Source organism: Euprymna scolopes, chromosome 44, assembly GCF_053919585.1.
Source record: "Euprymna scolopes isolate OS-2025 chromosome 44, ASM5391958v1, whole genome shotgun sequence".
Classification (NCBI taxonomy): domain Eukaryota; kingdom Metazoa; phylum Mollusca; class Cephalopoda; order Sepiida; family Sepiolidae; genus Euprymna; species Euprymna scolopes.
In genome coordinates, this window is record NC_136525.1 from 46,623,153 (window position 1) to 46,637,374 (window position 14,222).

General features: G+C 35.8%; 1 protein-coding gene across 2 annotated transcripts in view; it reads right to left on the reverse strand.

Annotated features, from left to right (window-relative positions):
- Positions 1-1,311, reverse strand: part of LOC145268831 (TBC1 domain family member 13-like) — a 176,242-nt gene extending 174,931 nt beyond the window's left edge. The window contains exon 1 of one of the 2 annotated variants that reach the window (XM_080124490.1): positions 1,239-1,311. In XM_080124490.1, the coding sequence (XP_079980616.1) occupies positions 1,239-1,258 (20 nt within the window). In that variant the 5' untranslated portion in view covers positions 1,259-1,311. Of the gene's footprint in view, positions 1-701 lie in introns of both variants that reach the window. The other variant, XM_080124489.1, reaches the window with a different exon arrangement.
- Between the last annotated feature and the right edge of the window lie 12,911 nt (positions 1,312-14,222).

Genomic DNA, 14,222 nt, shown 5'->3' on the forward strand with positions numbered 1-14,222 from the left:
TTTGTATAACTGTACACACAGATTCGAAAAGTTGTCAAAAAACAAATATATAACAAATAAATGTTATCAAAGGCAAGATAAGTTATTTTTCTACCAAAGTGGATATATTTTTCGTGTTTTTATTTAATATAACATGTTTATTCAGCTCGAAAAGCTGACAGTGTTTACCGATGTATGTATTGGAAAATTCAAAATGGCGGCCGACTCTCTCTCGGAGAGGGTAAGTTTGGGAAAAGGTATTATAAATAATAAACTAGACAAAATACTGTTAGAAATTCGCTCAATATATGTTACCGTGACATAAGTTGACATATATTCGGTTGTTTTTTAATAGTATTTTGTCTAGTTAATTATTTATAACATCTTTTCCCAAACTTACCGTGTTAAAGAGTCAGTCGGGCGCCATTTTGAATTTTCCAATACATCGGTAAACACTATGTTTTTCGAGCTGAATAAACATGTTACATTGAATAAAAACACAAAAATATATCCAGTTTGGTAGAAAAGTAACTTATCTTGCTTTTGATAACATTTATTTGTTATATATTTGTTTTGACAACTTTTTCGAATCTATGTGTACAGTAATACAAACACTAATAATGTTTCACCTGAAATGCGTTTGTTTAAAACATGGTTAGTCTACATAAGCACCGAATTTATTTATTTTTTTTTTTTTATATAAATAAAATAAAGAAACATACTTAAATAGAATGTAGCTGTTTCTGTTGTTCTGGCTTTTAGAATTAAAACGTGCTTGGTTGTTTTGTTGTGACATCTTTTTTTTTTTTGTTTTGTTTTCGTTGGCAAAAAAAAAAAAAAAAGTGACAAATAAAAAGAAAAGTGCAATAGCGTCAATGGACACAAGACGAAGCCAAACACAAATAAAACAATAAAGTTCTATAGATCAAACACCATTAAAATAAGACACCCACAAGCAAACGTGTATATATAAATATATATATATAAAGTCATAAATGTTTTGGGGTTGTTTGTTTTTTGTTTTTTGTTTTTTTGCAGCAAAACAAAATATATGTAACAAAAAGTGAGGAGGCGTGTCATATGGTCAAAGAAACAGGATATAACATGCAATTTTCAGTGCTTTTACGGGGGGCAAACCTGTCGACAGCGACTCCAAGAAACTGGATCACGCTTCTGGAGGTCCTTAAAAGCGGGGACGAATTCGCATTAAGGGGAATAACAAACATTTCCTGGTGTTTTTAGGTATGAAAAATGCGTACCTAGTCCTGTAGGCAGCCATTTTGGCTATTTACTAAACCACGCCAGAGACGTCGAAGTATATCTAGCCGCAGATTCGTACTCCCCCCCCCAGATTTTTTTTTTTTTATATTTAAAATGTTTGTTTATTTATATATTTATAAATAAACAAATTATTCATGTTTACGAGTTAATGTTGAAATGTAATCTATCTGGCGATCACGAACATTAACCTTCTCGAACGAGGCCTACATAAATAGAAGGCCGTTCCACTAAAGTCACGTTACCTGCTGACGTCATAGAAAAAAGGTACACTATCGCCACGGTAAGCAGACGACTGTCACGAAGGGCAGTAATTTTCAGCGCTTCTATATTATAATAACGAAGAAATATTGGGTTTCAAGGGAAACAAATGGTACCTGCGTAATTGTCAGGTGGCAAATAGTAACATATCCAAAAATTATGAAAAACGATGAGGTAGAAAAATAATTATTAATGAAAAAAAGAAATTTGTAAAATTAAGCGAAATCACGACGTTTACGCTTACTAAAAAAAAAAAAAAAGAGATAAGTTGACAAGGGAGATAATTAAGTTCTGTTGCTTACGTCACGTGACGAACGTAATTCAAAATGTCGGTCAAATTTTATTCCTAATCTAAACTTTATTGAAAACTGTTTTTCATTAATAAGTCATTTTCTACCTTATCGTTTTCCATAATTTTAGGATGTGTTACTATTTGCGACATGGGAATTACGTAGGTAGCCTTTGTTTTGCTAGAAATTCCAAATTGTTTCGTTATTATAATATAGAAGCACCTAATTTTCTGTTTCAATTCTCAAAGAAATTGTTGAAGGATTTATAAAATTAGTCCAAATGTAACTATTTTATTTTCAGAAAGATAAAGAATTCTTTTTATACTAGCATTTCAGCCCGGCGTTGCCCGGGTGTTTGGAGGTGTATATTGAGCAAAAAAAAAAAAAAAAGCGATCAATTTTTTTAATTTTGACCCCTATTATGACCCCTTAACATGTATTGTTTTGGACTCAAATCAAGTTATTAAGTTAGATCCATGTCCAAGGAACCTATATCTAAAATTTCAAGGGTTTAGACCCAAAATTGGCGGAGGAGTTTGGTAGAGTTCTCAAAGGTCAATCGTTGAACTTTGACTCCTTAATAGCCAAATTTCTGGCCGAAAACGGATTACAAAGATTTTCCCAAATCTCAGTACCCTGTATATCAAATTTCGAGTCTGTAGACTTAAAATTGACAGAGTTATTGCGTAGGGAAATGTACACAGACACACAGACACACACACACAGAGGCACGTTCACTTTTATAGATATATAGATTTGGACAGGGTATTTCTTCTTTTTTTTTTGCCGGTAAAATACTGTATTGAAATTTTATATATAAAAAAAACCCACTTGTTTTAAAATATTTCGATGCTTGTAACGATAGAGTGGACGGATGGATTTTTTTTTTTAAGTATGTTATTTTAAGCAAAAACAATATTACCTTATTGTCATGTCGAAAATAGTAATATATCCAAAAATTATGAAAATTCATTGAGTAGAACACCTGCTATTGTGTTTTTAGTAAAAAAAAAAAAAAAAAGTCTATGACTATAGGCTACAAATGTCGGAAGCCATTACAGTGTAATTTAAAATTTATGTTCTGAGTTTTAGAGCATTTAAAAAATACAATTTTACCCAATTTTCCTCGAAAATTATTTTTAACTATAAATAACTTTCTACTTTATGAATTTTCGTAATTTTTGGATATATCACTATTTTCGACATGACAATTAAGTATGTAATATTGTTTTTGCTTAAAATAGTATATTTTAAAAAAAAATCGATCCGTCGACTCTATCTTAACAAGCACTTTTTTTTTCCAAATACAATTACTTTTGGGCCAGTTTTAAAAATCCCACAGCAATTTCTTTGAAAATTGAAGCTGAAAATAACTATCTTTGTAATACTTGCCTATAGGCCACTGTACTTTATTCTGTGATGTCAGCAGGTAACGTGGTTTTTAGTGGACTGTCCTTCTATTTACATAGGCTACGCTTATTTGTTAATATACATCGAGAGCATTGCCAAGGCGAAGAAGGTAGACTCTCTCTACTATGCTAGAAAATTACTTGTGTCTAAAAGTATCCTGTACCTCTATAAGGCTACCATTCGCCCATGTATGGAATATTGTTGACACATTTGGGCTGGTGTATCTGCTACTAGTCTCTCATTCCTGGACAGGATTCAAAAGAGAGTCACCAACCTGATAGGTCTTAAACTGTCATCAAAGCTTCAACCTCTGTCCCATCGATGAAATGTTGCATCCCTCTGCCTGTTTTACAAGTACTTTAATGATGAATGCTCTGACGAACTGCAGACACTTGTGCCCCCTCGACGTAAATACCCCCGACAAACCCGACAAGCAGCTAAATCCCACCCCTTCACAGTAGAGATCCCTAGATGTAAGAGAGCCTTCTACTCCAGTAGTTTCTTCCCCAGAACTGCTAGACTTTGGAATTCCCTTCCGGGTCCCTGCTTCCCCAATTGTACTGACATGCAGAAGTTCAAGTGTAACGTGAACCGACATCTTGCTGCCCAAATCCCTACACAGTACTTTAATGGTATATGCTCTGATGAACTACAAGCCCTTGTACCTCCTCGACATAAATACCCCTATCAAACCCGACAAGCAACAAAGTTCCAGCTCTGCACAGTAGAGGTTTGTGGCGGACTGGTGGTATATTATATCTATCACCCAGTCATACAAAATAGGAAAATTGAATTGAATTGAATAAGAAACGAACAACGCGTTAAATTGAAATAAACAAACTAGAATTTATTTCGTGAAGAAACAAATAAAAGAAAGGGTACAGCACGTGTTTAGTTTGGCGTGCGTCTCTCGCTGTTAACTGGTGAGAAGGAAAGTCTATTGTTGTAGAGAGAGAGAGTGAGAAAGTCAATCCAGGCCATGGAGAGAGAAAGCGTGTAAGGTGTAAACGTACTGTCTGTTGGCTCTTGCCCCACACATAGTAGCAGGGGTCGTGAAGTGCGCCCCGAAGGGAACGGTAGGTCCGTCGACCGCTCAGGTCAGGAGCCGAATCGAAAAGAAGGAAACAGCTCAGGTCTCTTGCTTTTGTAGTTGTTTCCGGTGTCTTTCACGCATGTGTGGATTTCCTTTAAAGCGAAGTGACGTTGTCCATGTGTGTTGTAGAAGTGTAAGCCATTTTGACTTTCAGAACAGTTTCAGATGGTTCGCTGTTACACACAAGTCCTGGGAGGTGACTTGTTTGTAGTAGACAGTTCCACAGAACAAAATATTCTTACCGTGTCGAAACCCGGGAAAGAACATGTGAAATTGCTCCAGAAAAGGTTTAATATTTATGAAGCAATTCTGGTTTCTGATTGGCTGGTAGCAGAACGTGAATTTATTTGATTCGTGAGTTCTTAGCAGCATCGTTTATAAATAGAATCGTCCGACTGTGTGGGATCATACCCCATTACTACTCCAAAATATTGCAACATGTGTGTACATGTGTGCATACATGTGTGTACGTTAGCATGTGTGTATGCACATGAATGTTAGTGTATGTACATGAACGTGAATATATGTACGTGTGTGTATGTGTGTGTGTGTATGTTTGTGTGCGCGTATGTGTATGACAAGAAAAGTGGCTTGAAATGTGAACGCATGCGTTTGTGTGCGACTAGAAAATACTTGCACAGATCCCTAGATTTAAGAAAGCCTTTGACTCTAATAGTTTCTTCCCCAGAACTGCTAGACTTTGGAATTCCCTGCCGAGTTCCTTCCCCAACTGAACTGACATGAAGAAGTTCAATGGGAAATAAAACAAAACATAGTGCAAAGATTGGAAATATTTAAATGAATAAAGTTTATACAAATTTGCAGACGATAATAAGTCAATGAGCAATGCTTGTGTGTGTGTGTGTGGGTGTGTGTGAGTGAGTGTGTAGTAACCAGCTAATTCAAATCGCTCATAACGTAATAAAAGAAACCTATTAATCTGGAATTTATTAATTTCAGGAACAATTTGGTTTTGTCACCGTTCGCCCACGCAATTCTATCAGTGCATGTACTCGTGGCTGTGGCACAGCCTTTTTACACACAAATCCATGAGATTATATTTTTGTCTATTTGCACATGTAGACAGTAAACAAGCCGGAACATTCTAGAAAATCCATATAAAAAGCCTGGCGCGCCAAAAACAAATCAGTCCAGACGTTTTTGTAAGTTGTTTTGTCACTGCCGGTAACTATCACTCACGTCTGACTTTGTCCAAAAAACGTCAAAACTGCAACGGATAAACTATGGAATCGTTTACATGAAGTTAACACAAACAACCAAGAATAAATATCCTTTGCTCCCAAGACTTTCACCCTCCTGGTATACTTAATTTGTGGGTGTTTCTTCATAAAATATTTTGACTATAACAATTTCCTCAGTCGAGAAGGATTTCCTCAGTCACAAAAGATTTCCAGCCATAGCCTTACAATTATGCAAATATATTTTTTTCGCTTGGATAATAATTCTGACTTTCGTCTTAGAAAAATGCACATTTCTCCGCTTTATTAATGGGCTTTAGTCTTTTTAACTTTGTGCTCATGAGGAGTTCTCGAACATTCAGGAATGAATACAATTTGTACATCTCCCATGTACAAAAAGAAAACTATTTCTAGTTAAATAAAATTTATGCCGCTTCTACACTATTGGGACGAAATTTTGTAGATAAAAACAAAAAAAAACTATGGTTTCTACTGATTTTTTTTTTTGGTCAATTCTAATAAATTACAATGGTAAGATCCAAATCATGCAGTCGAATTACCTGAATATTACTGAATTATGAAAAAAGGCAACTTTAATTGCGTTAGCAGGTGAAAAATTGCCGCCATCTTGTTTAAACTGAAACGGAAAATTACTTCCCCTTTTTGAACTCTCCTGTGTCTTACAATCGTTTTCATCAAATTCTATTTTTTTATTTTCCTTGATAAATAATTTTCTACCTTATCGATTTTCGTAATTTTTGGGGCACAATCATCTTAAAAATGCAAGGAATATACCATTATTTTCATGAAATTCAGTTTTACGATTTCCGAAATTTCGTCCCAATAGTGTTGAAGCGCAAAATTTATTATTCTAAGTTTTAGAATTTGTTCCCGAATTGTTGTTATTTTTATTTTTTTATTTTTTTTTTACATGGATGTCACCACTTACCAAGGCCCAGAGGCCACTCAAGGATAAGGGTTAATAGGTATACATTAGTCATTGTGATTTTAGCATAGTAAACAGTGGGAATTTTGTAACTTGGATTACTTAGGGGGACGATTCAATTAGAACTTGTTCACATTGGACTTTTTCTTTTTTTTTTTTTTCATAGGTATCAACACATTATCAAGGCCAAGAGGCCACTCAAGGATAAGGGTTAAAGAGTGTACAGTAGAAATTGGACAATATAATAATCATTAGTAATGAAAATTTGTTAAATTTGATAACTTATATGGAACGGTTCATCAAGAACTTATTTACGTTAGACTTGAAGACAACAAATATTATTTATTGTTATTTACCGATGTATGTGATGCATCAGAAAATCTTGTTTAAACTCAGAAATCCTACACCTCAGACCTTTGCTCTAATCATTAAGAGTGATCTAGATATTGACCAATCGTCACTTTCGCTACAAGAAATATAGGATAAAAAATAAAAAGAACCTTTACTCTGTATAGTATTTATCAATCATGAAACATTGAAGTAATTGAGCCATCTTGGTTATCTTAAGGGTCGTCTTATATGCCGAAATGTACAGTAAATAACGTCTCTCTCTCTCTCTCTCTCTCTCTCTCTCTCTCTCATATATATATATATATATATATATATATATATATATATATATATGAGAGAGAGAGAGAGAGAGACGTTATCATGAGGTTAAGAAAGAAATTTTATATATATATATATATATATATATATATATATAAAATTTCTTTCTTAACCTCATTCATCCAGACGAAGTCTCGAAATAAAGACGAAACGTTGATGGACACATAATACGATACATCTGCCTTACTTTTAATGCTAGGTTTATTTATGGTGTCTTTCACATTTAAAAACCCTTCACAATATTTGCTGACGGGGAAACCCTGTTTATTAAAAAACTATATGTAATAATTATTGTCCGTAACTTGATGTCTACCACAATAAAAACACTGTTTTCCGAAACGATCTTACAAATAATTGATTTTGTTGTTGTTCCTGCTTATGAAACGGATTTTTAATCTAATTATAATTTGATTTTTAAATTATCAATCACATTGCTAAATATATATATATACTAGCATGAGTGCCCGGCGTTGCCCGGGTATTTGGAGGTGTATGTTGAGCAAAAAAAAACAAAAAAAAAACGGTCAATTTTTTTTAACTTTGACCCCTTAACATTTATTGTTTTGGGCTCAAATGAAGTTATTAACTTAGATCCATGTCCAAGGAACCTATATCTAAAATTTCAAGTGTTTAGACCCAAAACTGTCGGAGGAGTTTGGTAGAGTTCTTAAAGGTCAAATCGTTGAACTTTGACCCCTTAATCGCCAAATTTCCGGCCGAAAACTGATCACATCGATTTTCCCAAATCTCAGTACCCTGTATATCAAATTTCGAGTCTGTAGACTTAAAATTGACAGAGTTATTGCATAGGGAAATGTACACACACAGACACACAGACAGACAGATACACAGACACGTTCACTTTTATATATATATATATATATATATATATATATATATATATATATATATATATATATATTATAGCAAAAATGATAATTAGTAAAAACCTGAAGAAAGTGCTCAATACTATTACAGAACAAATATATGTTCCATTTTTTTATTACCGTTTTATCTGCTTAGTTACACATGTTTTGGTTACTGAATCGTATTAAAAGATCTAGTAAATTCATCAGGTTTTCTGTAATGTCTGATGAAGTTACTGGATTGTTAATATGATTTGGTAACTGAAACATGTGTAACTAAGCAAATAAAACGGTAGTAAAAAAAATAAAACATTATATATATATATAATGAGCTGTGAAACAGCGAAACAGTACTGTATGTGGATGACTATAATGCTCCTCATCTTGAGTTGAGCATATTGAGAAGTGATACACGAATTACCATTAGCATATAAGCGACGCTCTTTGTGTAAGCAAATCGAGCGGAAGTATTTCGGACAATGTCAAAACATCGCTAAACTCACTACTCGTTCAGCAGCCGCCAATAGCGTAATGGTTAGGAGCCCTGACTGCCGTACAGATGGTCGGGTTTCAATCCTGGCTTGAGGTAGTTGCCTGTCTAGCCGCACTGATGATCTGTGAAACAGCGAAACAGTACTGTATGTGGATGACTATATATATATAATTATAAAACACAAATGACCTTGTAACAGGTGTTGTAACCCAACACCCGGTTTACAACTTCCGGTTTCACATGCGTACATAAATAAATAACCAACGCGACAATAAAACGTATTGTTTTACTGTGTATGTTTTCAGCGTTCCAATTGTTTTTTTTCTTGTTTTTTTTCGCATTTAAATTATCCAAATAAACAATTGTTAATACTTTCTGCTTTTCGTTTTACATCGTTCATTTCTATATTACGTCTTTAACCTGTTAACAACCATCTTATGTGCCGAAATATACGGGTTTATTGTTGGACTTTTTTATGTTAACAATTGCATGTCCGTATGTAAATATTTATTATATTTTTATTCAAGTTCATGAGTTATATTTGCTGTACTTTGTGCCTTTATTGAACTTGGTTTCATACATTTGGATATTCATACGAAACTATCATTAATTTGAAATAAAGCTAGCTCCTTTGGAATGACGTCACTGAATTCCACACAAGAAAATCTTTCTTTTTGAATTCCGCTGCCAAGGAGAGTGGACGTGCTTCATTGCCTTCTGTGGACAAGGATTCCTGAGCCTTTCCTTCTGGAGATCAACCCGGCAAGAAGAAAACACTGGTCGCGACGAGGCAAACACTTCCTTACAATTTTTATATATGTGGCGATGATACGTGCATATTTAGAGGGAAAGAAATTTGGAATGATTTCAAAGCCTTTAAACTGACAGTTAAAAAAAAGCAAATCTTCAAGCTTGTGGGTACGTCCAATACAATTTATGGAATTTATTGTGTGAATGTTTTATTGTAAAGTGGCCCATATTGGTGTTCATATATAACGGGACTAACGACGGTGATGAGGAAGAGAAGAGAAGACATATATACGTATTACAGTTCTGTGGATTCTTATAACATATATTAGTGACTGAGAGAGGGTGATCAGTTCTTTTAACCCAGGAGGGGATAATCATTACTTATGATGGCGGAGGGGGACACATTACTTGGAAGAGAAGTTAATATTAAGATGATTAACACATTACTTTCAATTGTTGAATGACGACACGAAGACAAACAGTTACAAATATCAATGATTTTTTTTTATTTCATTTGACCAGTCAAAATGATGACCGGTTCATTTGGACGGTCGAAATGATGATAACATCAGGAATTCAAATTCGGGATCTACATAGTTAATGTTCTTCCCTTCGCTTCCAAAGGACCGCGACTCCAACTCTCTCTCTGACTAGCAGACTCCACTGTTCTACTTCCTCTGCTCGACTGTCGACCCTCTAATCTGCTAATCCTAGCTCCTATAATTGAGAATTCCCTTTTTGCTATGATGTCAGATGTGTGGTTCTAAAACGTGGCCAACTCACATGGCTAAGCATATGTTTGTCCAAAACACACTTCTGCAAACAAAGAATTCTCAACTAACCTATTTTAAAATTTTTTTTTATTCCGTTTTCATAAAAGTACGAACAATTAAATTCTTTTTACAATACAAACAAAATCTAACTATTTCAAAAACAATAGCTAAATTCTAACGTTCCAATTTCTGAATCTATCTCTGAACCTTGCTTACAAGGTTCGAGTCTCGGCTTATCCTAATCTCATTTTCCACTTATCTCAAGTTTTTCTTATTAACAGGAGAAAGGGACAGCCTTTTCTTATAACAGGTTTTGGAAGTACTCGTTCTTAATTTTTTTTTTTTTTTTTACAAAGAGGTCACCACTTATCAAAGCTCGGAGGCCACTCGAGGATAAGGGTTATTGAGTGTACAGTAGTCAATGGGATAATTTTTTAGTAACCACTAGTAGTAGAAAGTAGTAGATAAACTGGATTATTTAATTTTCATATTAATGGTAATCGTTCATTGTAGCGACTTTTACAACTTATGAACCATTTTTTTTTTGTGTGCTTTTTTTTGTTACTGAGTGCCCGCAAAGGGAATAATTTATTCGTAAATAAAATATTTTCTTCCTTTCAACTTAATGCTTTTGCTTCCCCCCCCTCTTTATTTTTTGTGGGCTCTTGTTTCCCGTCGAATTCATCTGAAAACAGATAAGTTTCTGACAATATACAGAAAAAACTTTTTATGATGTACACACTCATCACGGAAAGAAATTATCATATTCCAAAAATCGCGTAAATTGAGCTGGTAGGTTATTTTTTGTTTTGTTTTTTTAAGAGCATATCTGAGAAAATAGACCACATACTGTCTTCACATCCCTCGGCTAACATCCACATCTGTGGTGACTTCAACGTCCATAACGTGGAATGGCTGACCCATTCAAATAAAACAGATGATGAGGGGAGGTTTTGTCATGATTTTGCCATTGCTTATGACCTCACTTAGATCCTCTAGGATCCACCGACCACTCCGTCGTATCAGTTAAGATAAAAACGAAATGTAAGAAGCCCCCAGACGTACCCCTCCACCGTACTGTATACCGATACTCTATGGCTGACTGGGATAGCTTCCGTACATTCATATCTGATTTACCTCTGCACTCCATGTTTAAAAAGGAAGTGCCCTCCATAGTATCAGATCTGACCGAATGGTTAATTGTAGGCATAGACAAATTCATACCATCTAAAAAATTCCAACAAAAACCTAACAGCCAGCCATGGTTCTCCCCAGAATGTGCTGCTGCTATCGCGCACAGAAATCATTTTTCCATAGCTACCAACGTAATAGATGCACTGAGACTAAAGCTGCTTTCAGGTCTGCCAGCAACCACTGTAAAAGAGTAATAAAAAATGCAAGAGAGCTATATGCCCAGTTTGTTAAATCCAAAGTAGCTGATCAGCGGCTTGGATCCCACCAGTTTTGGCAAATAACAAATAGGATCCTGAACAGAAGTGTGCGTTCTATCCCAACCATTATCAATGGACCAGAGGTCATCTCGTCAGCGTCAGACAAGGCCAAACTATTTGCAAAGAACTTTGCAGCTAATTCTACCCTATGCGACGAAGACCATCAACTCCCCATATTTCCTCCTATAACACAAAACAAGCTAGGTAACATACAAATATCTGTGCATGAGGTCGCCAAGCTAATAAAAAACCTAGATTCCAGTAAAGCAACTGGCCCTGATGGCATCCCAATTATAGTGTTAAAAAAGCTTCAACCAGAACTTGCTCCCATACTTACGAAACTATTTAAGCGCTGCCTTAAGGAGAAGTGCTTTCCGACCCCCTGGAAGACCTCATCAGTTTGCCCTGTATTTAAGAATTCAGGTGATAAGTCCTCTCCCTCTCAGTACAGACCAATAAGTCTCCTGTGTGTTATGAGTAAGTTGCTGGAATCCATATTAAATAGAGAAATAGTCAACCACCTCAGCAGGAATAACCTTCTTAGTGACACACAATATGGTTTCTGCTCTGCAAGATCTACCGCAGATGTGCTGACGGTTATATCCCACAGGATTAGTGAATCTCTTGAAAAAGGCTTCCTTTCTAGGGCAATTGCTCTTTACATATCAAAGGCCTTCGACAAGGTATGGCATAAGGGTCTACTTCACAAGATTTCCATTTTGTCTGGGTGAGGCCCCGTGTTTTGACAAGCTTCTGGGTTTGACCTTTACTCCTGATCTGAAATGGAACACGTACATAAAGTCTGTTGCGAAGGTCGCTGGAAAGATGGTGGGATCCTTCTACCGCTCCAGAAGATATCTCACTACTGATGCAATTCTCTATCTATATAAAAGCCAAGTACATCCAAGAATGGAATACTGTTGCCATATCTGGGCAGGTGCTGCCAAAAACAGCCTATCCTGCCTTGACAGAGTACAAAATAGACTTCGTGGCTTAGTGGGGGATGCCCTTTTCTCTACCCTGCAACCTCTCTCCCACAGAAGAGACGTTGCGAGCCTATCCTTGTTTTATCATTATTTTCATGGCAAGTGCTCGTCTGAGCTCCAATCTCTGGTCCCCCCTCGCCAATCTTTCATGAAAAACACCCGTCTAGCTGAATTCACTGTGAAAAATTTCCCCCACTCTATATCTGTGCCTAAATCAAAACGCGAATTTCATGAACAAAGCTTCTTTCTTAGAACTGCACGCCTGTGGAACTCTGTTCCGTCTGCCTGCTTCCCTCCGGACTACAACTTGGATGTCTTCAAGTCCAATGTTAACAAATTCCTAATGAACCACCCCCTTAAGTAAACACTTCATCAAATCTCCACACTAACGTAATGTACTTGCAATAACCCTTATCCATGAGTGGCTTCCGGGCCTTGATAAGTGGTGATCACTGTGTAAAAAAAAAAAAAAAAACCTAAGAAAATCAATTTTTATGAGAAAGTGAAAACTGTGTCTTTTTTTTTTTTAAACATCAAACAGAAATGGAATCATGTTGTCTTTTCTAGAATGACAATTTTATTGTTCCAACCTGTATTAGTGAGTTCAGTAGCTGGAGACCATGGACTATTGGAAAGCACTGGACTCTGGCCGAACATGGAATAGCAATGACAACTGTGAAATGAAACAACAAACGCACTTAAGTTTATTGAGATTATGCGTATATATTATTTATTTAAATATCCAAAAATATTTTCGGTTCATAAAATGATTCCAAAAGGGTGGGCTTGATTATCTCCCTTGAAAAGGAATTCTCAACAAAATGAGATAATTATTGCAGTAAGGCACTAACTTGCTGAGAATCTAAGATGGCTGCTAAAAAAAAAGAAAAACACGTTTTTATGTATTATAGTAGAATTAAGAGAAAGTGGAAGAGAAAAAAAAGAGTGAGGAGGGAAAAGGGAGGGAGAAAGGAGAGAGTAGAGAGGAAAGGAGAGTTATTCGAAGAAGACAGAGTGAAGGGAGAAAAGAGGGTGAAGAAGAAGGAAACGATGAAGGGGGAGAGGAGAGAAGAGAAGAGTAATGGAAGGGGAGAGAAGATAAGAGAAAGGGAGGGGGAGAGAAGAGTAATGGAAGGGAAGAGAAGATAAGAGGGAGTGGGAGAAAAGAGAGAGGGAGAGAAGAGAGAGGGAGGGGAGGGAGGAGAAGAGAAAGAAAGGGGGAGAGAAGAGAAGAGAAAGGAACGGGGAGAGAAGAGAAGAGAAAGGAACGGGGAGAGAAGAGAAGAGAAAGGAACGGGGAGAGAAGAGAAGAGAAAGGAACGGGGAGAGAAGAGAAAGGGAGGAAAAGAGAAGGGAAGAGTAAGGGAGGGGGAGGGGGAAAAGAAAACAATAAAAAAAGAGAAGATATATATATAACATAACTTGGGAGAGGGAGAGAAAAAGAGATAGAAGGAGGTACAAAAAGAGGGAGAGCGAGAGATACATATATAGAGAAAGAGGAAAAAACGGAGAAGGCAGAAAAAGAAACAAAAAAATTAGATAAAGAGAGAGAGAAAAAAAGGAAGAAGAGGAAGGGGTGAAATAATAGGGAAAGGGGAGGAGGAGGAGGAAAAGCGGACAAGAGGGAAGGGGTAAAATCAAGAAATAGAAAAAAAAAACAGAGATAGAAACAAAAACGTAAAAAAGATGAATTCAGATATAATGAAACTTTGACTTGTTCGCGCCTTAAATATTAAATAGTAAATATTAAATATTAGATTGGTGCAAAAATATTTTTA